Source organism: Dermacentor albipictus, chromosome 9 (genome assembly GCF_038994185.2).
Source record: "Dermacentor albipictus isolate Rhodes 1998 colony chromosome 9, USDA_Dalb.pri_finalv2, whole genome shotgun sequence".
Taxonomy (NCBI): Eukaryota; Metazoa; Arthropoda; class Arachnida; order Ixodida; family Ixodidae; genus Dermacentor; species Dermacentor albipictus.
Genome location: NC_091829.1, coordinates 109,399,776 through 109,426,468, shown reverse-complemented (window position 1 = coordinate 109,426,468; position 26,693 = coordinate 109,399,776). Strand labels below are relative to the sequence as shown.

Sequence of the window (26,693 nt, the reverse complement as noted above, 5' to 3'; positions counted from 1 at the left end):
TTTGCCGTATTGATATCAGGGCCGTAGCTATAGTTGTCGGAGGTAGCACACTGTGCACTAGAACGGTCAAGTGTTCAGAAGCTGTCGGATGTGTCATGTGGAATGTTACAATCGTTGTGGAACGTCATCGCCATTTCTCCAGTTCAGTTGGCGTAAAGAAAAAATACTGGCAACTCCCAAGTAAATTACAAAGCCGTAAGACCAGTACATACAGTAATACTACTAGCAGAACAAAACGAGCGACGAAGCAGCCTGTAAATTGTTTATTTCAACAAAAATATCGCGATTCAAATCCATGCATGTTAATTCTCTTACCGCCTGGAACCTCCATCGACGACACATACAGTATGCACTAGACCTGGTCAGTATAAGAAAAATTGGCGACTTGACATAGGTGTGCCTATTGAAGTTCACGGCGCTAGATAGCTTGTTTCCGAGTGAAATAGTAGCAGGCTTAAAGCTTCTGGATCAGTATAGCAGAACCGCCGCCACCACCGTTGCAGGCGGCAGCAAGGCCGTACTGTCCTGGCTTCAGATGCAGCGCTAAGCGTCCTGTAATCCTTGCACCAGACGCTCTGTAAACAGGTCACAAAAGGGCAATGTCAGCTTCGCGTACTGCAAAGTAAAACTGTTCCTGAAAAGTTTAAAACCTTAAATTATGGAGTTTTACGTGCCAAAACCACTTTCTGATGATGAGGCATGCCGTAGTGGAGGACTCCGGAAATTTCGACCACCTGGGGTTCCTTAACGTGCACCTAAATCTAAGCACACGGGCGTTCTCGCATTTCGCCCCCATCGAAATGCGACTGCCGTGGCCGGGATTCCATCCCGCGACCTCCTGATCAGCAGCCCAACACCATAGCCACTGAGCAACCACGGCGGGTTGTTCCTGAAGCGTGGTTCATTCAGCGAACGCGAAGCACTATAGCTGCTGAGCAAATGCGTGGGACAGCACTTTCGGAGCGTTCAAAAACCTAAAAAGTTTCACGCCGGCTTGTTACTTCCGGTGAACTCGACATTCGTTCACTGGGACGCTGTGTTTCAGGGACGTACTATTTGTTGCAGTGACGTTTTTAAAATGTCATTACCAATAGAAAAGGCTAATTCGAGTCACATGATCAAGGCAGACATTCTATTGTGCCCATACCGAGAAAAGACGTGCACATTTGTAGCACTGTCCTTTAACGCTCTTCTTATCGTTGATCGACTGCGAAGCTTCCCAGCGAGTTACCCCTGGCAGGGGTTGTGTCATGCATGTGTAAAATGCCTGGTGGATGACACTTACGCTTGTGGTGAACTTTCTGCGCATGCGTTTATCCTCGCTGATCATTACGCTTCGTGCCGTTGTAAGGCGCTGACGTGCCGGTCGGAGGACCATCTACGCTCGTGCGGTGCTGTTAGAAAATTAGGGGGCTGCACATGCTCTTACTGCTATACCGGCTGTTTAACGTAACTTTACCGAGTTTTATGAAAAAAGCGTCGCAGCTTAGTCGACTGACACCGAGAACGTCACCTTAGTTGTTATCCAGAGTGACTCAAAATAGTTTTGGGAAGTGCGACAACCTAGACAATGTTGTACTCTTGGCATAACTTTAATATCAGTTTTGGTGCATCAGTTGTATTTGAAAAAAAGCTGTAGAGTTTGCTTAAAGCACCCAATGAAATTTCTGTGACGTTATCTTTTAAGTTGTTCTTTTTTTTTCTGGGCTCCGAAGGAAGCCCGCGAAACCCGAAAAAAAAATAGAAAGGATGTCATTGCGCTTTCCCGTGTTTGCTATATTTGTATATGATTAACAATATGAGAACATATTACTGTACTGCGAGAAACTCTAGGCTACAATCTACCAAGTAAGTAAGCTCCATAGGTCAACGCTCACCAATATATTCGCCCCGCTAGCACGCTATATCGATCAATCTTTATTTTTACGTCTATACAAAACGCCACAGACGGAAGGGTCTGTGAAAGAGCCTAGACAGCTTGACAGATTCTCATACCGGAGCAAGAACTGTACCCATGTCATAATTTTTTTTGTTTTCTACAGTACGGGACGTTGTTGGCGGTAAGGACAAAAAATTGCACATACCCAATCGGATGTCCAAGGCTGACTGAACCTCCCTGCACATTCACTTTAGAGTGGTCCAGCTGAAGGTGTTTCATGTTGCACAGAACGGCAGAACTGAAGGGCTCATTGATTTCGAACATGGACACATCTTGAGCCTTCAAGCCAGCTTCTTTTAAGACCTAGTAAAAACATTACGGCCACCAAAATATGACCGCAAATGATTAGACCACGAACATCGTGCACTACGAGAAGGGAAAGTTCACGCAAGATCATAAAAGACCTTCCTACATTTTGCACCATGTAGCTTGACGCAACAGTGAGAAAGGCTTTAATATGTGTCTGACGGAACGGTTTTTTACAGCATACCTCAATTTACAACATTTTTTTTCATGTAACTGATGACAGCATGCAAAAGAAGGCTGCACACACAATAAAGTAAGTGGAAGCTGCTTAAAGGCCGGCTTCCGAAAAAATAGTGCAGTCCTCATTGGTACCGCAACAAGGCAGCAGGACTTCTCATCTCCAAGTGCGAAATAGAACGTGAAGCGCGAGTTGTCTTTTCACAAAAGTGAAGCGTTCCAAGTAGTAGCCGTGGGCAGTTTTATTCTGCCGAGCAAGCGCAAAAGATTTGTGATTCTTCTTTCATTTCTATTTATTTTTTTCTCATTTTTTTCCATGAGAGGGGAGAGATCGGCGAGGCATTTCTAGAAATACCAGAAGCAAATTTTCTCAAATACGAATCTTTCCGCATGATGACAATTTGAAGCTGCGCAATCTCTTTTTAACATATTAAACGAATGTACAACTTTCACTTGAAGCTAAAAAAGAACTTGCATATATAGACGTGATCACTACTGCCAGAGTGCCATAGAACCTTTCTTGAGTGGCGCGGCCGCGTGCCTCCGCCTGACGCGTTTTGTGTCGCAGCTTTTCTTTGTGGGCACTCTACAGCCTTTCAGCTCACCCGCCATCAAACTCCATCTACCACCATCTCTCGCCAACTTGAAGATAGTACGGAACAGGAACAATGCTTACATCAGTGCACCAACGAATAGCTCGCGATTGAAAGCACCGGAGACACAGCGCGAGCTGAGAGATTCAGAGCGGGGACGCCGGAGAAGTCGAGTGCGGCGATCCTCAACTTAGTTTATTGTTTTCGCCCGGTGTCTTCACAATCCAGACAAAGGGATGCCAGCTCGCTCACTCAGCGTTTGAAAGAAAACTAATTATTACTATTAAGACAAACTGTGTCATGCTTCTGCGATAGCGAAATTTCCCATAAGAGGATGCCTCGTAAGCAAGATAATTAATGAAAGACTGGTGAAAGAATAGCGAAAGCAGGACGAATGAAAGACGGGCAAAGAGGCCACAACGCGGTTTCCACACCTACTCTCCGGGATGCAGTGGAGTTTCGCAACACCTGCTCGAGCCTGAATAACGTTTGCTCGGTAAAGAAGGTACTACACTGCATGCTAAATAGAACGAGATACTTTACCTAGCCAGTTCCAAAAAAATATTTTTGTTAAAAATGGTACAAATGCGAGAAAATACGTTGAAATCCGTAGCGGCACAATAACTTATCGGGGCTAGTGATTCGGCGAGAAATTGAATCGGAAGTTTGGTTTTCAGTGCATCCAGGCAGAATCAAAATTCGCTGGTCGAAATAATAATAAACTTCTGAAAAATTGTTTCATTATTCTTGAGTCTATTACCACATTAGCGTTCTTTTAGGCAAAAAAAAGACAACTTTATTTAATTGACTTTTGACAATTCTTAGTGTGGCAAGCCACGCAAATTATTTATAGCTTGGGAAAACAACAGTGTCAACCCATCAAATAACAACATAGCTGCCAAGCTGGCTAATTCGTGTACGTGTATCTTAGGGTTATGTTTAGACTTCCCAAACTTGGGACTACATTGACCACATCAAACCTCCGTCTGCAAAAATGAGACGCACCTTTGTCATTGCGTATGCAGTCGCAATAGAAAAGTGCACTGGTTCAACAGCAGCATCGCCAAAGCCTAAAATAAAAAACGGAAAACACAACAACAAACATGCCATTGAGAGCTACATACACCAAAATAGATTTCATTATAGCTCGAGGAGCATGCAGCTTTAGCGCGAGGTCAACTCCCATTTTCCTACGCAAATGCATGGAAAACGCAGGAATGCTCTCATGAGACAACCGCTAACTAGACCTAGCCGAATGAGATTTATCGAATGAGAGATAAAACCAAATTCTATCAAATGTAGGAAGGGGAACTTTGATTTAATACCTCGTATGTTACAAACATCTCAGGAAAACGGGAAGGTAAAGAAAAAAACTTGAATCACTAGGTTTAAAAATCTGCAGTACTGTGCAACAACAACAACAAAAAACATATCGCATTTCTAAATCGTGCTCCTGTAAACTGCATTTAGAGCGGGTGCATTTTATACATGAACTCAGAGCTTACGTAAGATTGTGGCTATGCTTAAGAGAGTTTTGTAAATGTCCTACATCACAAACTAGTGGCGTAGTTCGGAACAGTGTGCGCGTATAATACGGCAATTTTGAACGCCTTACATGTCATAATACCTGCAGTTTACATAACGATTATCGTTGTTGATCACCGAGATGCAGAGTTGTAATATTGGCCCTGCAGGCTTTTTTTAAATGTAACAATGAAACAAAATTTGTAGAAGAGAAATTGAATGCCTAAACTTAATAACTCAGAGTCAGTTTCGTTGAAATGCAATGAACGTCATGAATTTGTAGAGTGGATGGTGCGCAAAAGGATTTATTCGTACTCGTGTACTTATAGTGAAGCTTTCGAGGTTCGGCTTTCTCCTAATCTCGCTCTGTTCCTAAGTGGAACATGTTTTCAAATATTTGTCATTTGCCTAAATGAAACAGCCCTGCAGATGAAATCACACATTATAAGGTATACGGCGTTCCATGTGTTTTAGCGTTTTACCAGGTATTCATTAAACTCGCATAATAAATATGTAGAGCGAAGTTCCCGGAACATAGCCATTGTTATCCGAAACAATGTTATACATAGCTATACCTGTTACTTGCAATATTCTTTTGCACGCCTGTAACTGAAAGACTGCTTACGTATGTGGGATAATGTCCCACATATATGTACATACGCAATATTCGGGTTCCTGTCAAGCAAGAGGTGCATCGAATGAAATAAGGTCGAATACAGGAATGCACCATTCGCCGATAGTAAATGCAGGCGAGTGCAGGTTGACAGAGAATGCACAAAGAAGAAAATTTGTCTGTGCTGCATCCCTTCGGGACAGGCAAGTTGTTTCTCGTTTAACCACCTTTCACATTCAGCGTAGCACTGCGCGCGTTCGATATGCACACAGTGTAAAAACATGGAAGCTAATTTCTCTTAAATGTTGGAGAATGTGGCTAATTGAAAGCAGCGCACCTTTCAGAGTGATCCGGAAATCTTTGACTAAGAAAACCCCCAGCTGGCCGCCAAACAAGTTCTCAGGCCATGGATGCGGGCGGAGGGCAAACATGCAGGGCGTGGCTAAGGACGACGGTGCAGTTTGACGACTACCTTTAAGCCGTACGGTTCACGGTGCTACTCGTGGGGAGTGCGGGTTTTCCCGAGCTGAAGCGACACATAGTCGGTAGATGGCGCAAGGTGACAGTCAATGCCAGCGTGGGCGACAGCCCGCAAGGGGCATCGTTAGCTGCTTCATTGCGCAGTGCCCACCACCTACGTGTATTCGTTTTCTCTCTGTAGCATGCCTGCGTCAGCTCTACAAGCTAAATAAAAACAACGTTCTTGGATTTCACGTACAAAATACCGATCTGTTTACGAGGCGCGCCATAGTCGGGTGCTTTGGATTAATTTTCGCCGCCTGGGTTTCGGTAACACGCGCCCCCTGCACGGTACACGAGCAGTTTTTGCTTTTCGCCCATATCGGAATGGCCCCGCCGCGGTAGGCATCGCACCCGTGACCTAGTGCTCAGCAACGCAATGTCATAGCCCCAGGGCTACCGCAGTGGGTAGTTGTAATAGCTTTAACATAATTAAAACAATTCTATCTAACAATACACAATATTTACCATAATAATTAAACATTTCTGGAGAGTTTCGCTTCGCCCATGTCAGGACAACGGTATTAGAACAAGGGGACGCCAATGATGCGACTGCTCTGCTGTTGTAAGAAAGCCGTCGCTTAACAACCGCACGGCAAGAAGGCACTCTCGCTCCACTGAAACGAACGGCAGCACTACATGGATGTAGGGAGTGCAATGGACCCTGCGGGATTCGTAGAAGTTCGATGAACTTTGCAGCTATGACAAAGAAGTTTCTTTTTTTGCGAGCTCGAACTAACCGACAATCCTCGCAAGAGGCTTCACTCCGAGCCGATCGGCTGCCTGGCGAGTCATCAGGACGCAAGCAGCCGCCCCGTCATTCAGGCCGCTCGCATTCGCAGCCGTGATAGTGCCTGCAAAGAAACAAAGCATCTAGCTGTCACGCAGCAGCTGGCGAAAAATCGCGCAGGCAGTATTCACGAACCGCGTAGTAAGCGAAATATAGCAACGGGATTCTAACCTCAAGTACGGAAATAACATGGTGTACATTCAACGAAACTGGATGTATGGCATAAGAGCTTTGCTGAAAGAACGTCATTATTTTACCACGTCCACATTGCTTAAATTATACTTCGCCTTCATTCACACATTACTTAATTACTGCATTTCATTATTAGAAAACACCTATTGAACTCACCTGATGTAATTACAATGGATAAAGATTAACGAAGCTATTATAATAATAACATTCATTGCATACTGTTCTAATGATTCACATCTACTCCTAAGCATCACGATACTCTCTCTACATAAGTTAGTCCAGTTAAATCTCACGGATATATTGGTAAAGTTTACGAATAATTCAATTTCACCCAATATTTTATTGCGTAATCGTCACGTTCGCACAGGGCGGTGTATTTGTCATTGTATTTGCAAGCTGTCGCAGACCACAGAGAAATGGCTAATCACACGCGTGCTTTCCTTCGCTCGTCACTGTTAGATTCGGACTCCACGCTCAATAAATACGCAATTTAACAAAGAATTTAGCGGGCTGATAATGAGAACACAACGACTGCGACGGTGTGACTGCGACAACGGCGAAGAGATGACTTCACGCCGACGATGACGCGTACGCGACGGCCCCACGACAAAGTATGTGGCGACGACGGCGGCATAGGGCCGATATCCTCTCGACTGCCGTCGAAAACAACGACAACGAAGGGTTCTGATGGTCATGTACGAAGTGAGACTCAGATTGCGGTGAGGACTTCGGGGTTCGTAAGTGCTTAGTGGGAAAGCGATAAGAAAGCGATAACGGGATGCGGGGGGCGAAAAAGAAAAAGAAGGAAATAATTTTTAGGCTGTTTGTTTTGTTTCAATGAGAAATGTACAAGTCAGCACAATCGAACACATTCTTTCACACAACTAGCGTTCGCAGTTGTTGACTTGCTCAACTTGCACTGTACCCTAAAGAATGTTTATCTCTTCGGACTATGGCAAGTTTGCACATGTAGAACAAAAGCAGAACGAAAGGAAAACATAAGTACTGAGTGCGATAGAGTATGGTATCTAGAGTAAACATTACAAAAACGATTAATCAAGTTCCTCGGTTATCATCAAACACTTGTACGCCAAGGATTTGGCTCCCGCGAAAAGAAATGAACAGAAATGGCCCTACTGAATATTAAAGAAAAATTAGTTCAAACATTGATAATAAGCACTACACCCTCAGAATATGTTTTTTTTTATTTAAAAAAAAGCACTTGATTCCACTAAGCATGCTATTTTGTTTCGTAAACTCCCACATTACGGTATTCCAGGCATGGGACTAAACCTGATATGCAGTTGTTGATCTGGCATGGTGCATGCAGTTCACTTGTGTAAACGGTTATAGTTACCAGTTGCAGCCAATAATTTATGTAGCACCGCGAGGCTGTATTATAATTCTTTGTTATCTATATAAATGACATCGTGCGTATACTGCGAACTCCTGACGTAATACTATATGTAGACAACACAAGTACATTCTCACAGGTAAACAGTTATTTGATCTCGAAAAGATAGCTAATAGATGCTTTATCGAACTGTCAAGTTGGTTATATTTAAATAAACTGCAATTGAATGTTAGGAATACTAATAACATACTCAAAAGCCGTAACAAGCCGGATTTTATTGCTTGTAGGAAACTTAAAAACTGCGTTATTGAACGGGTACGTATTTACAAATATTATTCTACAAAAAAGAAAGACGTGTGCTACATAGCAGATCTTAGAACCCTTAGAACACTAATCTTCAGAACTAAATATTGAGCACAAGCGCTTGCTTACCTAATACCTGATTTCCTAAACGAAAATCGCAAAATTGCTAATATCATTTGTCAGTGCAGGTCGGCTTATGGATGGATGGATGGATGAAAAACTTTATTAGGGTCCTTTAGGGCGCGCATTAGCGCGCAGCGGGCCGCTCCCACGTCGGGACAGAGAGGCCGAGTCTCTCCGCCGCGTCGCGGGCCCGTTGGACAGCCCATAACTGTTCTTCGAGGTTGGGGCTGTGTAGGACCGCATCCCAACATGAAGAAGTGTTGTTTTCATCACTGTGTAACGCGGGACATCGCCAGAGAATGTGAGGTAAATTCGCTAAATCATTGCATAGGGTCCATGCATTTGTCTGAATTTCGAAGTACACCTTGTGAAGAAGTATAGGGTTTGGGTAAGCCCCCGTCTGTAGAAGCCTTAGTGTCGAAGCCTGAGGTCTATTGAGTTTGCAATGTGGGAGGGGGTAGATCCTCCGAGCCAAGTAAAAGTGCTTAGTAATTTCGGTGTACGAGGAAGGAGAGTCCCGATTGTCAGTACCCCCAGCGTCACGCTGCCCGCTAGCTACGCGGTTGATGATCCTTCGCGCAGCTCCGTGTACCGACTCGTTGAGGTTGGGCGGGGCACCCTCGCTCTGTCCCATGTGGGCTGGAAACCAGATCAATGTGTGTGGCTTGATCTCCTTGCTTCCTAGTATCCTTAGGGCCAGCTCGGATATGGTTCCTTTGGCAAATGCCCTAACAGCTGATATGGAGTCACTGTAGATTGATGTACTCTTGTCGTCCAATTAGGCTATCGCTATTGCAGCCTGCTCTGCGATCTCAGAGGACGTCGTCCGAATCGAGATTGCGTTTGTTATTTTCCTTTCATGATCTACGCTAACTACAGCGAAGGCGTGTCCGTCGGCGTAGCGCGCTGCGTCTACGAAACTGTTCTCCGAAGCCTGTTCACGAGCCTTTTCCAGGAGAGCCTTCGCGCGCGCCCGACGTCTTCCCTCGTTGTGCTCTGGATGGACGTTTCGTGGGATCGGGGCGACAATGATGCGGTCCCGCTGCTCTCGAGGGATGCTACAGAACTTTGTTTTGATTACTGTGGGGGGAACGCCCAGCTCCTGTAAGATGTGTCTTCCAGCTTGTGTGGTAGATAGCCTGACGAACTGGGCCCTCTCCTGTGCTTCCGCTATTTCCTCTAGCGTGTTATGCATCCCAAGTTGAAGTAAGCTTTCCCTGTGAGTATATGGGGAGGCCGAGAGCTCTCTTGATTGCCTTCCTGATTAATGCGTTGAGCTTATCCCGCTCCGATCTTTGCCAGTTGTGCATAGCCGCGACGTAAGTGAAATGACACATTACGAACGCATGTACCAATCTCACGAGGTTATCTTCTCCGAGGCCTTGCTGCCGGTTGGCCACTCTTCTGATTAGTCTGATGGCATTGTCCGTCTTCTTAGTGAGTCGCAGCACTGTCTGGTTGTTTGAACCATTCGACTCTACCATCATGCCGAGAATCCGGATAGCGTCCACCCTCGGAATATGTCCTCCGTCGTTTGTGCGCAGTTTTATGTCGCATTCGGCGAGTGGTTTCCACCCCTTTGGTTTCGGGCCTCTGCGCTTTGGTCGATAAAGTAGCAGTTCCGACTTGTGAGGTGAGCACCGAAGGCCCGTGGACTCAAGGTATCTCTCGGTAGCATCAATCGCGTCTTGCAGGGCCGTCTCTACCTGTCCGCCACTACCTCCCGTACACCAGATGGTAACGTCGTCTGCGTATATGGTATGACTGATACCGTCGATAGCAGAGAGTGTCCTGGATAGTCCAATCATGACGAGGTTAAAGAGGGTTGGGGATATGACTGCCCCTTGTGGCGTCCCCTTAGACCCCAGCGTGATCAGGTCGGCTTATGGCCTGAAAAAAGGATAAGGATTATTTCTTCCTTAATTCTACTGAATAACGCTCTTCGTGCGATATGTGGTTAGGCTGATGTCGTATTAATCTTTTATATATTCTTTATTTATTGTATAAAATCTTGCACAATTTCTTAGCGTTGTTGTTCGTCAGAATTATTCCTTACTGTTTCAGCATTACTGAGAATAATGGATGCACAAATTGTAAAAAAATTGGAGGCTTATCAAGGTTAAGCCCAGTGGATGCTTCGCATTCACTGGGCTTAACCTTAGCGTATCCTTAGCGTTTGGAGGCATCTTGACCGCATAGACGCCCGGCGCAAAGACGCTGGCGCGGTTGCGGGCACAGAGACTGACGCGACGGCGGGCGCGCGCCGTTTCATCCCTGGCGTGACGTCACATATCACGTGATGCAGCGATGGTGGCGCCGCCGCCGCGTCGCGCGCGACGGCGCGAACCGAAGCGTGGAGGCCTCCGCCGGGCGACGTCCGACGGCGCGATATGAGGCCCCATCTGCAGCCGGTGTGACCTTATCACGTGACGTCATGTCACGTGACCTACTTGAAGGTCACTTGAAGGTCAATGGTGGCCACCGCCGGGAGGCGACCGACGGCGCGATATGCGGCCCCATATGCAGCCTGTGTGACGCATCACGTGACGTCATGTCACGTGACCACACTTCAGGGTCAATGGTGGCCACCGCCGGGCGTCGCGCGAAGGCCCGAAACCTACGTTAATATGCTTCGCATACAAATTTAGCTTTTTGTATAGTTTTTCAGTTGCCTTTAGCAGAGATTATTGTCCTTCGTTTCTTTATTGTTTCACTGTGTTCTTGTTGCTTTCTGCCTCTGAGCAATGTACGGGTAAGGGGCCTTTGGGAAGCAGTTGCATCGGCTTTTAGCACTTTCATGCGAGATAATGTACATCTAAAGAAAATGAACAAATGAAGTCTAACAAACAAAACCATCTCTTGGTGGCTTCATCTGCAGTAAAATAAAGCTACATAACAGGTCCTCACCGCCTTCTTCTACGAACGGAGTAGGCAAGCTGGAGAACTTGTCAAAGTCAGCTCGCTTATATTGCTCGTCCTCAGTTACTAAAACGTCGGGCTTTCCAGGCTTTACCGGTACCGTCACTGGCACAATTTCCTTGGCGAGGACGCCTTCCTGCAAACCAATGTGACATTGCACTAGACAGCTCCTAAGGAGCTATGCACATTGAGGAAGGATTAAGCAAATACAGATGTTTGAAGATCACGCAGTTTACACAGAAAGCAAATGTACTTCATAATACATGACTTAGTGTCAATGCTGTATTTTAGAGAAAGGGTTTAGCACTCAGTTCATCAAGTAGTGCGGGTTCATACTGCAGAAAGCAAATGTGTCGCTGAAATAAAATGCACCGCAGAACAAAATAGCTATATGTTCTTGAACCGCACAACACAATACAGGTGAAAGTGCCACCTCCATCCTTAGCCTACACTTGAAGCTTTGGATCCATAAGAACAAAATAAAATCTAGAATAAATTAATATAGAGCAGTAACAATTATTTTGGATGTGGACGTTTCAAAGTCATGTTTTCATCAATTTTATTAGTTTGGTAATATTTCCATGAAACCGGACATATTCCAAGTTTTCGCACCGAGAACACAGTACGATGGTAGTAGATACTGCGAGTTTTGTACTAGTTTCATTTGTAACGGTCAGACAGCCTAGTGTACCATGCAGGTGTGAGAAATATTGATGAATGATGTCGCTTCTTCGGAGCTAGTCTTCTGGGCACGAAAAAGTAACAACACTGCTGCAGTCGAAGGCTCAATTATATGTTGTTACGTTTAACCCCGCCAGAAAGCTGCGCGGAAAAGCCGTTTCTTTGAGGTCTGTGCAATTATTCTTCAGAGAACGCTCTGGAACCATGAGTAAAAGTGGGCGTAGTGAATCAGAAACAGTACGACTTCCAAGTTATCAACAGTGGCCAAGCAAGGAATGTTGCTGGAGCTAGCGTCCCGACAAGGGGGCATGTCTTCGTCGCAGTTCTTTTTTTTTGGTCTGACAAAAACGAGTCCCGTTGTCTAAAGTTGTCTAAACGTCGGCTGTTGCCACATCCCTGCTCATCAAAACAAGCCTCAATCTTTCAGTTAACCTCTCTGTTTGTATGATTCCATAAAGTATATTAAAGGACAATAAAATATGTTGACATGAATAGGACGCAGTAATATTGATATTGTTTCTTAGCTGTTGCAAAAAAAGACACACTGAAATAATTGAAACGTAGTAATGCTGATATTGTCTCGTGGATGCTATGAGTTGAACATGCTGAACTGAAGAGGATGCGGTAGTTTTGATATTGCATCACATCTACACTTATATTGACACTGATACTGTCTCATAGCTATTGCACCTAACTGATATTACCTTTGCAGCTGCGGCGCTTCTCTTGTAGCTTTCCATGGCAAAATTGTCCTGGTCTTCTCGCGACAGCTCGTACTTCTTGGCCGTTTGCTCAGCGCAAGTTCCCTGTATTGTTAAGCAAGAGGTGTGTTACGTTCGTAGACTCATTTAAACAAAGCCACATATCGAAAAACCATGGTCAGCTGTTCTTCTAATAGAATGAATCCAGTAGCAACGCTAACGCTCACGCTGCGGTGGCAGTCTCACGTCTGATTTCATTCAAAGCAATGAGAACGGTTTAGACAAGCTCCTTTTCGCACGTTACAGAGGAGAAAAGAAAGGTGCAACGCACCATGTGAATCTTGTCATAGGCGTCAGTCATGCCGTCGTGTACTATGCCATCCTGAAATTCAAAGTAGAAAAATAGTAAGGCGCGACATCATCGCAAAGATGCGCGCACGTCCGTTTTATACTCCTTGCCTTTATAACCGTTAACGTTGAGACAACTTCCCGTGTACCGTCCATTAGGTCCAGGTTGAAGAACCCCAGGTAGTCGAAATTGACCCAGAGCCCCCCTCTATGGCGTACCTCATAATCATAGCTTGGTTTTGGTGCGTAAAACACCAGAATTTAATTAAACTTTTTGTGTAACGTTTGTACATGTATCGTGACTCGTGCTTCACGGTATTACGAAGCCTCAGATTTCTTTCGTTTACTCTTTGGGTGCATCAGTCTAGTGAGTCAAGCCCAAGTCACACGTGCCGCTACGTCATCGTTGCTTTCGGCGAGCAGTGTCTCGATCATGTACTGAGCGGTGGGCTGGCACCGATGAATCCTTTTTGTCCCCGACTGCTGACTATGTACGCCCTTCACACTGTCACGTTAATTCGGGAGGACGAACTTTGCTTTTCTTTAAATTTAAACACGCGATGTGACTGTTTCGCTTGCCGAGGGACGAGAGGCGACATCACAGCATGCCTAAAGCACTGCCTTCGAGATAATTAAGCATTTCATTATTGAAGGAGCGGAAGACGGTAATCTCGAAGGCCCAGAGGGATGGCATTTCACTACTGAAGTAGTACGCTCTGTTTTGCCGGACTGCACTTGATGTAACACGATGGAATTATAGGTTCGAAATGGAGCTGCATACTTACATCTATTCAACTAGACGGCGACCATGAGATGATGAATTCTATGGATTTATCCTTTCAAATGGGGCAACGACAAGTAGTCACCGCGCTTGCTTGAGTTAATCAAATATTGAGATATACATTTATCGCCGTGTAGCATGTTGCCTATCTCTAGTTGATGTTTTCTCCCTTGATGAATACCTCTGTCTCTATATAGTTCAGGTATTTACGCCTATAACGAATTCGATGCTATCGGTCTCCTTCCTGCTTTTTTTTCATCAATACTCTAAACGTCTGCTGCTAATCTCGACTGCCGACCAGTCAGTGCTTCAATCCATGCCCCCACTACCCATGCCCCCATTCCCCAGTTCCCTTTATGAGGAGTTATGTGTGTTACTTACCTGTAAATTAATCCCTCCATAGGGAGTCTCCCCTCGGGCCAAGTAGTACGGAATATTCGACATGCTCTCCATGCCACCAGCAACCATAATATCCTAAAGTGAAACAAAGTCGCATTGAAAACATTGCTTCTAGGCTAACGTAGAGTACGTACTGCTTTATTTCGGCAATTAAAGTGCAATAACATGCACCTACTGGCTAGAGTTAAGTTACCGCCAAAGAAGTACATTCGGTGGCTAAAATTTACAGACCGCGGTGTCCCAGAAAAAAGGTAAATACTTCCGCAGCCTCGGAATGCAGCCTTGCATTGCTATTTCCAGCTTGCAGCAGTAACACTGTAATGTCCGTAGCATATTGCCACATGTACTTATTTTATCTCTCTTAGTGAGCCTCTGTCACCGCCAAAAAAAAAAAGAAGAAAATGTTCGAAGCAAGCTCCCAGTACAAAAAGCACCGCTCTGCATCTGAATTTTCCCTAATGTCATCGCTAGTTCTATCCGTGATCCGTTATCGCCGAATCTTGTGTAATCACGTTGTATGCGCGACACGAATTTGCGTAGTACTTTCTGGAAGGCCCGTGGACACCAGCGGTTACTCTGGAACCTCCGACGAGTCGCGTATAAAAGCCGACGTGCTTGACCCGCAGATCAGTATTCGACGATCGCCGACGGTGCTCGCAGCTATTGCTGTGCTTTGAGTATAACTTGTTTTTTCGGTCGCAGGTTCGCCCAATAAATAGCTTCGTGGTTCACAGTTTTCGCTCCTGTGTTTTCTTCGTCACTACAACGTGAAAATATAGTAAAGGGTGTCAGCATAGCGTTGGTAGGTTTTACTGGCTACCGTCAGCTATTCTAAGAAAAGCAACGCTTTGTCTGATGCCACGGTCCGTTTGCTTTTGTGACGGAATGTAGGTATAGCGCATCCGCGGTAAGCGTGAGAGCTGGAAAAGAAGCTCGCCGTGTGTGAAATGCGTCACACATGCCGCTAAGCAACGGACGTATGAGCTTTAAAAGGATAGGTGACGGCCGAATTCGGGACCAGCCACAGTTTTCTAAGAGTAACCAAAGGAGATCTCGAAGGCTGTGTCTGCTCTTACTAGCTGCAGGAGTCGGAATAACTTTCAGATCTGGAAACACGTCGTAGTCGCCCTGTTAAAGCAGCCATCTATAGTAGCTTCCACCGAAGTGTCCATCAGTGCACATTATCGGGCAACCTTCCCTTAGTCCGACTTTTATAGCACGAGCGCATTAAACGATGGCGTAAGGAATGACGAGGCTTAACGAATCACAAGATTTTCACGCGTGAGTAATATTGGCGTACGTATATATCTCAATTTCCGAACCCGCCACTGCCTTCCACTCTTTCCTTTCCGCGCACACACACACTACTGAGGCGCACTGTTCGGACAGTATACACAAGTTGGTATACAGTGGAGGGTGGGCTACACAAATGCTCAGCTTTGGATTTCATATCACGCTTGTACTAACTACGTGCAAAATAGTCACTTTTGACGAATACCGGAACTATTAGTGTAGACATTTTGCATTTGCTTTTAGAAATAGATGGCTGCTTTAACAACAGTAGGACATTTCTCTGTGCGCGTATGATAGTGCATTTATCGCACCGCAGTCGTTCATTCGAGTGCATATCGGGCGCTTCTCCCGGTAAATTTTGTAGTCTTATTTTTTTCTTTAGACTTAGCACACCGCGGTGCTTGCGGGTTGTGCATGCACGCTATGCATGGAAAAGGTTAGCTTGAATTTCTTAACTGTGTATTGGGATAGCCGGCTGGGATGTTACCTACGTTCCCGTTTCTCGGCATGCAATTAAAGTGTAACAAAATGAACAGACATTTATGCTCTTATTAACTTTATAAGTTTTCACTGCGCTGCATAACTTGAAAAAAAAATTGTAATTAAGCATAAAGCTTCCCATTCTTAAGAGGCAGCTTAAGTTCTAGGGCTCCTATATAATACGTGGGAAAGGAGAAATAGCTTTTCTCGGCAACCACTGCACCAAATTTGATGAGGCCTGTTGCATTTAAAAGAAAAAGAAAAGTGACTGTAGGAAGCAGATTTCTTTATTTAGGCCATTGATTTATTAAAAACTGGCGAAAATAGAAAATTTTTATAAAACAATGCCATCATGTTCACAACTCTAACCCAGCAATTAAAACGATATCGCAATTCTGTATATTGCATCTGATAGCACCTCTAAAGCGGATAATTTTGATGTATTATATATGGGTTTTAAATATACCTCCAATATCGGAGTGAAAACATTGCAAACCATTCGTAAACATTGTAACAAATTCACATAACATAATTTATTATATCTAATTGGTCCGCTTTGGATGTTCTGATGGATGCAATTCACAGAACGGTGATATCTGTTTTTGCTGCAGAGGGACGAATTCATAAAGATCGGTTTCCATTTTTTAAACACACAATTATGTAAAAGTCGATGTAAAAAATTGATGCCGTAAATCGAAATTTCGTTTTTCCAAGAGTCACTAGAATTTTAACTTTTTCTCTAAAATGCCGCAAATTTTATTAAAATCGGCCCAAATGTTAGCCCAGCAGAGCTTCTCTGCGTTTTACATGCATTTCAATAGGCGGTGTTGGGGCTGAGCTAAAGGTTCCTTTCTAGGCACTGCCCGTCGAACTCATTTTTCGTCTGCAATTCGTGCGACTCACCTGAGATCCGCACATGAGGCTCTGAGCTGCTAGCATGATCGCTTTCATGCCCGAAGCACAGACTTTGTTGATTGTTGTGCATGGCGCGGACAGAGGGAGACCTGGAACGAAGGGACTATTACAAACTGTGAGCCGAAATGCACTTTCCCAATGCCCTCTTTGCGAAAACAGAAGAGAAAATAACTGCTGCACATTATGAGGCTGATAAGCAGGGGCACGGTTATCGTCTGTAATGTTGCCCCGTTGTAGTGACGGTGAAGACCCAGTAGTCAGCGTCAAAAGTTTGAGTGACGAATCTCAGCGCTTATTTCTTTAGTTACTAAATTTGTGCCTGGGAAACAGAACAATCAACACTCGGAGCTCAACGATAGAGGAGAGTGAAATCATCGGTCATCGAAGTGTGATGTGCGTCGGCTGTTTCTACATGACCAGTCGTACTACATTCCAGTGTATTCGCAGGTGCTAAAGAAAACTGAATTATCAGGTTTTACGCACCAAAAGCACGACACAATTACGGGGCACAACGCAATGGGGGACTCCGAATTAATTTTCACCACCTGGAACGCTTTCACGTGCAACTAAGGCGAAGTACGCAAGGGCGTTCTTGCGTTTCGCTCCCGTCAAAATGCGACCGTCGTGGCCGAGAATCGAACCCCCGACCTCGTGCTTAACAGAGCAACGCAGACTCTGGTGCCCGCGTGCGCTCCAGAATGCAAACCAGTGCTCGATCGCGGGCGCGTGATCAGATTCCACAAGATTTTGTGGTCATAAAATCGGTGACAACCTTCGAGAATGTTTCGATACACAAAGGTTCGTATTGCGTCAAGTGATATCTTTGCAACGTTTGTTAGCCTGTGAAAAATGGTAGCAGGAAGAAAGATTAACACTGTACACGTGCCAAGACGGGAGCTTGTTTGATGGCGCAATATTTTTGATTGCTAGCAAACCGAAATGAAAATGGCAGATATCGCAAATTTGTCACATCGTCTCGATTGCTTGAAGAGGCGGACATTACTTATGCGAGAAATCCCACAATAATATTAGCCAGTTAGCAATTATTCTATAGTTGTATTGTAATTGCTCATTTTTATCACAATCACCAAAATTATTAGCACTCAGTTTTTTCCACAACGCAGATAAGTGTTATCCAGAACATCAGTGCATTTCGCCACGCATTATTAGGACGTAATTCTTAGAAATGGAACAAATGACATGATTTCTAATAAATTTATATGGTCTCATTACTTTTGCACTTAATTTCTGCAGTTCTGACGTCTGCCCTAATGTGACTAAATAAATACTTAACAAGTGACCCATTGTTTCTCAGCTAATGCTACTGTGCGGCTTATCATGCAAGTAATGCCCGCCTACTTAAGTAGCTCAGCCGATGGGACACAATGGCGCAGTCTCCCCAAAAGGGCCTTATTAAGATTTCTTTCACATAAGAATAAGCTGGTATACATGGTTTTCTAAAAATACATTGCACTAACATATTTGCATCGTTCCTATAGCACAATTTAACCTGTTCAGCGGAATTAACTAAAAATGCGGACATAAATGGAAAGCAAATAAGGATGTCTAGGTACCTAGTTCAAACAATTTACTAGTTGCCTTTTGAATTATTCACTTTATGGTCCTAGTTGCAATTGCGTAATTGGAGCGTACCGTAGGGGAGTCATGTCTGCTTCGCAGAAATCCTCAAACTGGAACTCTTTTCATGATACGCGCCCACAAAATCTGGCAGGGCAAGCATGGACGTTTCAGTTGAGATCATGCCAAACTGCTAATGGAGCCCTTTTGTGAAACTGCTAACTGGCTCACCACGGTGTATTTCTTGGCACATTTTTAAGGACCGGCGGTAAGCAGCACGCTTTACCGAAGCGTGCTTTCGCTCTACAGTACTTGCCTGCTCCCAAGGCTGCCTGCCTTGCCGGTGCCTGCCCTGCGCCAGAAGAGACCACGTTGCCCATAATGACTTCCTGGACATCTTCGAACTTGATCCCTGTTAGAAGTTACGCATAAGAAGGTAAGCGTTGTCAGTAAAAAATAACATTAATAAACACTACTCGCTGTGTTGTAACTCTCATCCTTGGCAATGTGGGCGTATTTCTCTCTAAATGTTGTCAGACAGGACTGGAGGAAGGTTGAGAGAGAGAGAAAAAAGAGAAAGGCCAGGATTTTAAACACACAGGAAAGAGACACTTCATCAGTTGAGAGTGATGAAGTATTCTTGTTCAAACGAATATTTTCGTTAATTTGCCAGTAATCTATTAATTATTACACAGAAAAAGGGACATCAAATTTATATTCTTTCAACAATTTAGCGTCAAAATAGCAGCGCAGGTATGTCAGTGCTACGTGACAGATTGCAAAGTAATTTTTAGTATATGGCTGATTGCGGCTCAATAAGGGCATAACCTCCTGTATTTTTCAATACCTGCCCGGTAGCTCGGCAATGCCCGGGAGCCTCCTCTCCACTGCGGCAGCACCACAATCCTAGTAATTTAATCCCGGTTGTTGTTAGAGCATGAACAACTTCAACTGGGTGCTGCTGCTGCTGCGTCCCCGCTCTCCTTGCCCTCTGCGTGACGTAATAACATGCCATGAAGTAGATGTGACCCTAACAATGCCCCCATAAACTGTTGCCAACTGCTAAGAAATTGGCACCCACTGAGCTACCCCAGGTTTTGGAGTCACTGGGTCGGCATCGAAAAAATACGGGAGGCTATAGTAAAGGTTGATGACGACGTGTGAGGTTTTATGTCGCAAGGGCTAATAATGGCCACATAGTAAAGGTTCATTTCCGTGCCTGGCTTACTTAGAATACAATGTAGTTTATGGCTGACAATAACAAGTTATCTGAGCCTGGCCCATGGTGGAATAATAGACAGGTGTCTCAACGACGACCGGAAACCAGTTCCTTCCATGCTCGTAGTTCCCGTCTCTCCCGCTATGGACGCTACAAGATGGAGGGCATTAGAGTTACTGTATAGGCTTCCTTTAGGTAGCCTGTCCAGTAACTCTAGGGGGCGGGATGTTTCAGCGTGAAAAGATGAAACTCTCTTGCGTGATCACCGCGAGCGTCCGTAAGAAGGGGGAAAAGTTTCGACAAAACGAATACTTCCTTCCAATCGCCTCTTAGTGATGATGACCTCAACATTGCCGTGCTCCTGTCGGCGAAGGAAGAAAGTGCTAACAGAGTCGCAGTCAGCTCGCTCTGCAGACAGACGGCGCCGTTGGGACACGAGTGTATTTTTCCACCGTGGGCAGGGCGCCGACACCATCTAAATCCATGACGTCACGAGGAGATGGAGCGGGAATTCCCAGGCGGCCTCGGCCACCTGTCTTTCAATTTTGCTTTTTTATTGGCTTACAAAGCCTGTTCCCGCGGCAAGAGCGGCTTTACTGGTATTGTATAAAGGTAATCCAATCATTTAGCTAAGCATATAACACAGCAAAACTTTTTTTCTTCGTTAGCGTCCCTTTAACCGAAAGACCGTCTCGTTGGCTTTTTAAGGCAGACCAACGGAATAGAAAGGTGGTGAATATAGATGGAATAAAGACGCAATGAATGTGTGCACACCAGCGGACTGCTGTACGCTACAAAATGTATTTTTTTTTTATGCGAAGCATATTACGAGAGCTCAACCCAGCTCCTCAGGCGCGGCGGTGTCACTTTCAATGCCACGTGACACCGTGACGTCACGACAGAGGAGAAACGGGGCTCCAACTCGCGCCGTCGCTCGCGGCGTCGCGGCGGTATATAAGCAGCTGCGCTTGCCTCTGCTAGGGTAGCTAGCCTCTGCTAGACACTCACGAGGTGAGATGCCTCCTGGAGACAGAGCTGCTCGTTGGAATGAGAAGCCAAGGTTGCGGCGTGCTACAGAGACTGATTTTCTAGGTGCTTTGGCTCAACTCTTGCAAGATGGGCTGGGTGGGAATCGAACCAGGTTCTCCGGAGTGTGAGACGGAGACGCTACCACTGAGCCACGAGTACGATGCTTCAAAGCGGTAAAAAAGCGCATCTAGTGAATGCGGCGTTGCCTTAGAAACGAGCTGTTTCTAAGGCTCAGGCGTGCGTCGCTTGCTCAGGCGCACATTTCGTTGCCGCGCCGAACGCTGAGTTGCTCGACGCTCACCGCGTCCAATGCGGGGCGCGTAGTCGCTGCGCCGTAGCCCATTGTCTTACACCCCTTGGTGGGTCGACGGGAACGCTGTCGCGTTCCACTCTTGAAGGCGAAGCAGAGTAACGCATGAGTGGTTTCTTCGTCTAGCCGAACCAAGTATAGCCAAGCAACAGCAGTTCACCAGGCTAAACAGTGGTTCAACAACTAAAATAAAGGCTAGTATGCTTCGCATCCTGGGCTTAACCTTAGCTAAGCCACAGCCATTTTTTTCACCATAGTTACCTCAGCCAACTGCAGCCGTACACAGTTGAAGGGACAAGTATGTCGAGGAAAACGATGCATGGGAAAATGAAAAGCATTATCAGAACTGATCTCACAATAATTGTTGAAGGTAATCAGTCTAAAAATTCTGAGATATTACGTGCCAAAACCAATATCTGATTATGAGGCACGCATAGAAGGGGACTCCAGATTAATTTGGACGACCTGGTTTCTTTAACGCGCCGCTAAATCTTGGTACACGGGTGTTTTTTCTATTTCGCCCCCGTCGAAATGCGACCGCCGTGGCAGGGATTTGATCCCGCCACCTAATGCTTAGGAGCCCAACACCATAGCCACTAAGTAACCAAGCTAGACTTGTAACCCGTCTAGCATTGAATCAATATAGCGACACACCACATTGCCGCCATCGAAACGATTTATCCATGTGTACTGCAGCGGGACTCTTCGTTGCGCTTCTCTAAAAACACTCGGCGCCATCTAGCAGGGCAGGGCGGCCGCGAAGATCGCAGGTGACCTCCGAAATGCATGGCGGATCGGTGCGCACGAACGCGGAGAAACGCGCAATGCGGCAACCTGACTCCTCTCTCGCGCTTGTTTCTGGACACACAGTGCCATCTAGGGGCGCCACTGAGAAATCTGCGCGTGTCCTCCAGACAAGAAGCGTGGCATGCCGGCGCCTGCAAACGTGGAGAACTGTTCTCTCGCTTGCAGCACACTGAGTGGCGCATACTCAGGGACACAGGTTGGCGAGATCTTCGTTGGAGAGCGGCACGTGCCCAGTATATTTATGGCGCAGCTCAAGAGAGCGTTGGCGTGAAAGACGGTTACTGAAGAACGGCCCACACCCCGTGCATTTGTGGCGCAGCATTCTAAAGCGTCGCGTTGTTGTCCTTGCGGAACCCTTGTGACACGAGTCTGATTCCCCCCAAACATGGGAGAAACTTAAAAGTTCTTTTTCGTCACTGTCGAGCGGTAAATTACCAGGGGCACATACCTGTTTACCCAAGTTAACGTCAAAGATGTTCATCGAAGACCGGCACACACATACTGGCGCATACTCATGTTGAATTCCAATGGCAGATCCAGATCAAGTTTTTCTGCTCTGTATGGAGCAATCCTATTACAATGGCAGAACGGGAGCGTGAGCTGTGTGTTCCAATGGCAGATTGGGACCAACCGCTGATCCCGGATTGCTCCGTGGAGCAAAAATATTTGCTCCGCCGAAATCGGCAGATTTGACCGGAAGTCGTCGTGACGTATTTCCTTCACCCGCCTCTGCTTCCTGTCACGGTCGCCTGTTTCCGGTCGCGGGCAGCTATGGGCGACATGGGAAACGTGGACGCCGCTTCGCGCCGTGCGATTTTGTTCGCGCTCCTAGACAGCTCCGACTCGGACAGTACGATTGCCAAGTCGAGTGATGATTCTTCTGACACGGACAGTGAAATGGTGTGGTGGGTTGCGCTTCCAAGCGCTTGTTCCTCTCTCTATTCTAGCGTCCTCTCACTTGATTTTCCTGTACTAAGTGCCCCCGCGGGAGCGCACGCATTCCCTTCGCAGATATGGTGCGAGCAGATGAGAGTAGGAGTGACGCGCTCCGTTCGTGATCCGGCCGAGCGCTCGTGATCTACCATTGGAATTCAACATCAGTGGCTCAAGTTCACAGGAAAGAAGTTCATTGAAGGCCAGCGCATCCGAGCGGCACATACCTAGTTGGCCCAGGTTGCTGTCAAACAGTTACACACACGCGCACGCGCACCTACTTGCATACACACTTGCAGTGACCCATGTCGGCACGAAAGAGGTTCTTGAAAGCGCACACATATGTACACACTGCCACATGCTCAGTGATACAAGTTGGGCCGAACCTTGTTCCCTCAGCACATCAACCTGACACGCTACTCATTCGACCCCGTACAATGACCCAAGTAGGGGAGGAAAACGGTTAATTATATGGGAGATCGATGGCCCCATGAAAATGCGTGGAGTGCCCTAAGATTGCCAACGCATTGAAAAATAACTTTAATCCTACACAAGCTAAAGACAAAGTACTCATACCCGCATGAAATACTGTGCAGTAAAGGCACAGCACGTATCCCACTGTTCACAGAAACCGAAACCCAGGCACGTCTCACCCGCTCTCTCGACGGCCCCTTTGATCGCTATGGAACCGAGTCTTGTTGCTGGGACCGCAGCCAAGCAGCCTCGGAAAGAACCAATCGGCGTCCTTGCAAACGAAGCGATGACGACCTCCTACACAGGTAAACATGCAGAAGTAAACATTCTCACTTTCACATCACACACTCTGCGTGTACAGTTGCGGACGCGTTCGCATCACATTCTCTTGGGAATTGTGCCATTTTTATGATTTGTTTAGCTGCTCAGCGTGGACCGAATATGAACAGGAAAAAAGAGCCCGAAAACCGCTGCGAGTTCGTGGAGTTAAAAAGCGTTGACTCGCCATCCCGACCCTGCGAAAGTGCACGTCCAGCGAAGCTGTTGAAAACCACCACTGCAACAGCTGAGGGGGTATGCGATGCTTTATTGCTTTAGAGTAATGGGAGCAAGCAAAGGTAATTTTGGGAGCACGTCGCCGTAGATCGTATTGCCGTTTCTTTTCTCTTTGCCGCTCGTCGTATTCACGCTGGTTATCAGGATTCTTAACTATGCGTCGCCTACCCATGGCGGTGCTGCTACACACAACAATGAAATGAGTTGCTAGGCTCGTTCTTCTACATATGAAAGGCTAGTGACGTCACTCCCCGCGTCACAAGCTGCCATTGCCGCGACAGCTTGCGCAACAGTAATCGTTACCGGGAAAGCCTGTGATGGTGGTGAGGGGGGGGGGGAGAGTGAGCTAGGTGGTACGCATTGTTAACAGGAGCGCCTTATCAATGATGTGGTTCGGATGCTTCTTTTGTGCTTCCTTATTGAGAGGGACGTTGTACTGGATGTTGTATGCGTGATAATAAAGAATGCATGAACTTTTCAAAAACTTCAATCGCTGCAAGTATTTTTTTCCTGTGAGGATGTGCTGCGAAAAATTCTAACCAACTAGAGGCTAACAGCTTCGCTCTAAATGCCTTATTAGAAAACAAGGATATCTTAGAATAATATTAAAGCTTCGCATCCTCTAATACAAACATGGCATTGCAATGGTTCAGTGGTTACATTAAATGTCATGCAAATCTAAGCTCGTTATGAACTGTGATGTGGTTATGTGATATGCTAAATATCTTTGTAGCTGGGTAGGTCAGCTCGTCTGTAACATGGTTCCCTTCCTTCATATGCCTTTATTTATTTATAAAACCGTCCTTGCTTACATAAGTTTGCGCGTGTACGTCTTATATGCTTTGTGCTTTCCTCCAATCGTGTGCTGACGTTTCATGAGCGCATGCTCTTTAATGGTATCAAATGTTTTTCTATGTTTTTCGTTACTTCAGTTTGTTTGCCATGCGGCGAGCAGTCGTCCGTTCCACGTAAACGCCCGAACTTCACCTTCAATTCATGTTATCAATAGGCGCGAGGGTAACAAATCCCTTCCCCCGCCGCCCCCTTCTCTAATAATCACCTGCAAGTGCGCGAAGTGGATTTCTCGGGCTTTATTTTCCATAATAATAAGTACCATTGTCTTCATTTTCCTTTTTGTTATTTGTCGTGGGTTCCAGTTGCTGTATAGTTATGTATCCTGTTGCCTTTTCTTGTTTTGTTTTCATTTTGAGTTAAGACAGTTCGGTGAACGCCCTCGAGTCCTCAATATGCAGTAAGAAAACGAAATCAGATATCTTGACGAAGACTGCGAGCAGCAGCCTACGCCACGGCACGCTTTGTATCTCGCACAGAACGTACACGATGGTTTGACGTGCCTGAAACAAAATATGATAATGAGGCGCGCCGTAGAGGGGGGGGGGGGGTTGTCTCAGGGTTAATTTTGACCACCTGGGGTTCGTGCACCCTGTGCGCGGTAGACTGGTGCTTTTGCTTTTCGGCACCATGGAAATGGTGCTGGCGCGGCCAGCATTTGATATCACCCCCTCGGGGTTCGCTGCGCCATGCCAAAGCCACAACGCCACCCCGGGCGGTTGCTGCCGTGTGGACGAGTTGGAGCTGCATATTTCGGTGATAGGCTGGCGCGCTTTTATTTCCCATGCAGTGACTTGTATTGTCTGCCACATCTTCCCTCACCGTACGGTTAGCTATGTTGAAGGTCGAGCATACAAATGGTCGCACAAATATGCTGAAGTACTGCAGTAAAGCTAGAAATACTACAGCTAAAATAACATTTACAGAGTCACGTAATGATATCCGTGCAGAAAAAAATTGGAGCTCGCGATCGATGTTACGGCTAATCAACAGATCATGAAAACGAGGACAGACACGTGAAGGAGCAGTGGCCTGGCTACTTACATTCACCATACGCGCGGTGTCTTTGTTGTCCATTTTCTGCAGTTGGCTTTACGGGACAGAAATGAGAATTCCTAAAAAGAAACAGTGGAAGAAGATACATTAAGGTACGTGATTAAGGCTGATGATTGATTAACTGGATGTATTACACAATATACAGTAAAATCTAGTATCTCTTTCACAGACGGGATAGCCCGCCACCACCAGCGAAACAGGTAATATCGGGGTGCTGTGCACGTGGTTGACACGCCGGCTGACACACGGCCGTTGACATGCGACTGATAGACGGCAGTGTCACCGGCCTTGTGCACAGCACTCCTTTATTCTCAGTTCTACACCCTCGCCGTTAACAGACCTTCGCTCGTTGCCCAACCACCCGCGTTTCCCCCTCTCCCTTTAGAAGAACCCTACCTACATATACTGTGCCGAGGAAAGCATATGTCGCCTTGAAAAAGAGAAGTCCACTTGTTGAAACGTTGGCTCCCGCTTTCACCTTGTTCTCGTTTGGCTCATTGTGTACTTGTGTAATTTATGTAGTTACACAATTACATAAATTATATTGTAGCCTCAAGAGCACCGTCTGCAGATGCTTGGTAAAAAAATGTGAAAAATGAAACCCCGGAAACCATGCTACCGAGTGGCGAAATAAACTGTAGAAGGGTACGCACTTGGGCTGGTTGGTTCATGATTACGAGCAGTAAACAGCGCTAAACAACAGGTCAAAGAGGGGGACTCTCTTTGTCCTGTTGTTTAGCGCTGTTTACTGCCCGCTGTCGAGTGTCGCCACTGCGATTGCGCTGAACTAATAGACAACACTGGCCTTACACCATACATATAGAGCATAACATATGGCAAGGCTTCATGGCTGTGCTCGACGGCAAAAATAAGAACCGGCATTTTAAAAGTTTAGAGCAGGCTACCACGTAACTTACCCTGAGTTGAAGT

General features: G+C 45.9%; 1 protein-coding gene across 1 annotated transcript in view; it reads right to left on the bottom strand.

Annotated features, from left to right (window-relative positions):
- Positions 1-245: 245 nt before the first annotated feature.
- The window catches only part of LOC135897484 (acetyl-CoA acetyltransferase A, mitochondrial-like), a 38,683-nt gene continuing 12,235 nt past the window's right edge, over positions 246-26,693 (bottom strand). The window contains exons 2-13 of the mRNA XM_065426107.2: positions 25,752-25,822; positions 23,480-23,597; positions 18,845-18,940; positions 16,939-17,039; positions 14,245-14,337; positions 13,066-13,116; positions 12,738-12,839; positions 11,341-11,488; positions 6,412-6,525; positions 4,021-4,085; positions 2,085-2,242; positions 246-575 (exon numbers count right to left, since the gene is read on the bottom strand). Coding sequence (XP_065282179.1) covers positions 455-575; positions 2,085-2,242; positions 4,021-4,085; positions 6,412-6,525; positions 11,341-11,488; positions 12,738-12,839; positions 13,066-13,116; positions 14,245-14,337; positions 16,939-17,039; positions 18,845-18,940; positions 23,480-23,597; positions 25,752-25,784 — 1,200 coding nt within the window. The 5' untranslated portion in view covers positions 25,785-25,822 and the 3' untranslated portion in view covers positions 246-454. The remainder of the gene's footprint in view (positions 576-2,084; positions 2,243-4,020; positions 4,086-6,411; positions 6,526-11,340; positions 11,489-12,737; positions 12,840-13,065; positions 13,117-14,244; positions 14,338-16,938; positions 17,040-18,844; positions 18,941-23,479; positions 23,598-25,751; positions 25,823-26,693) is intronic.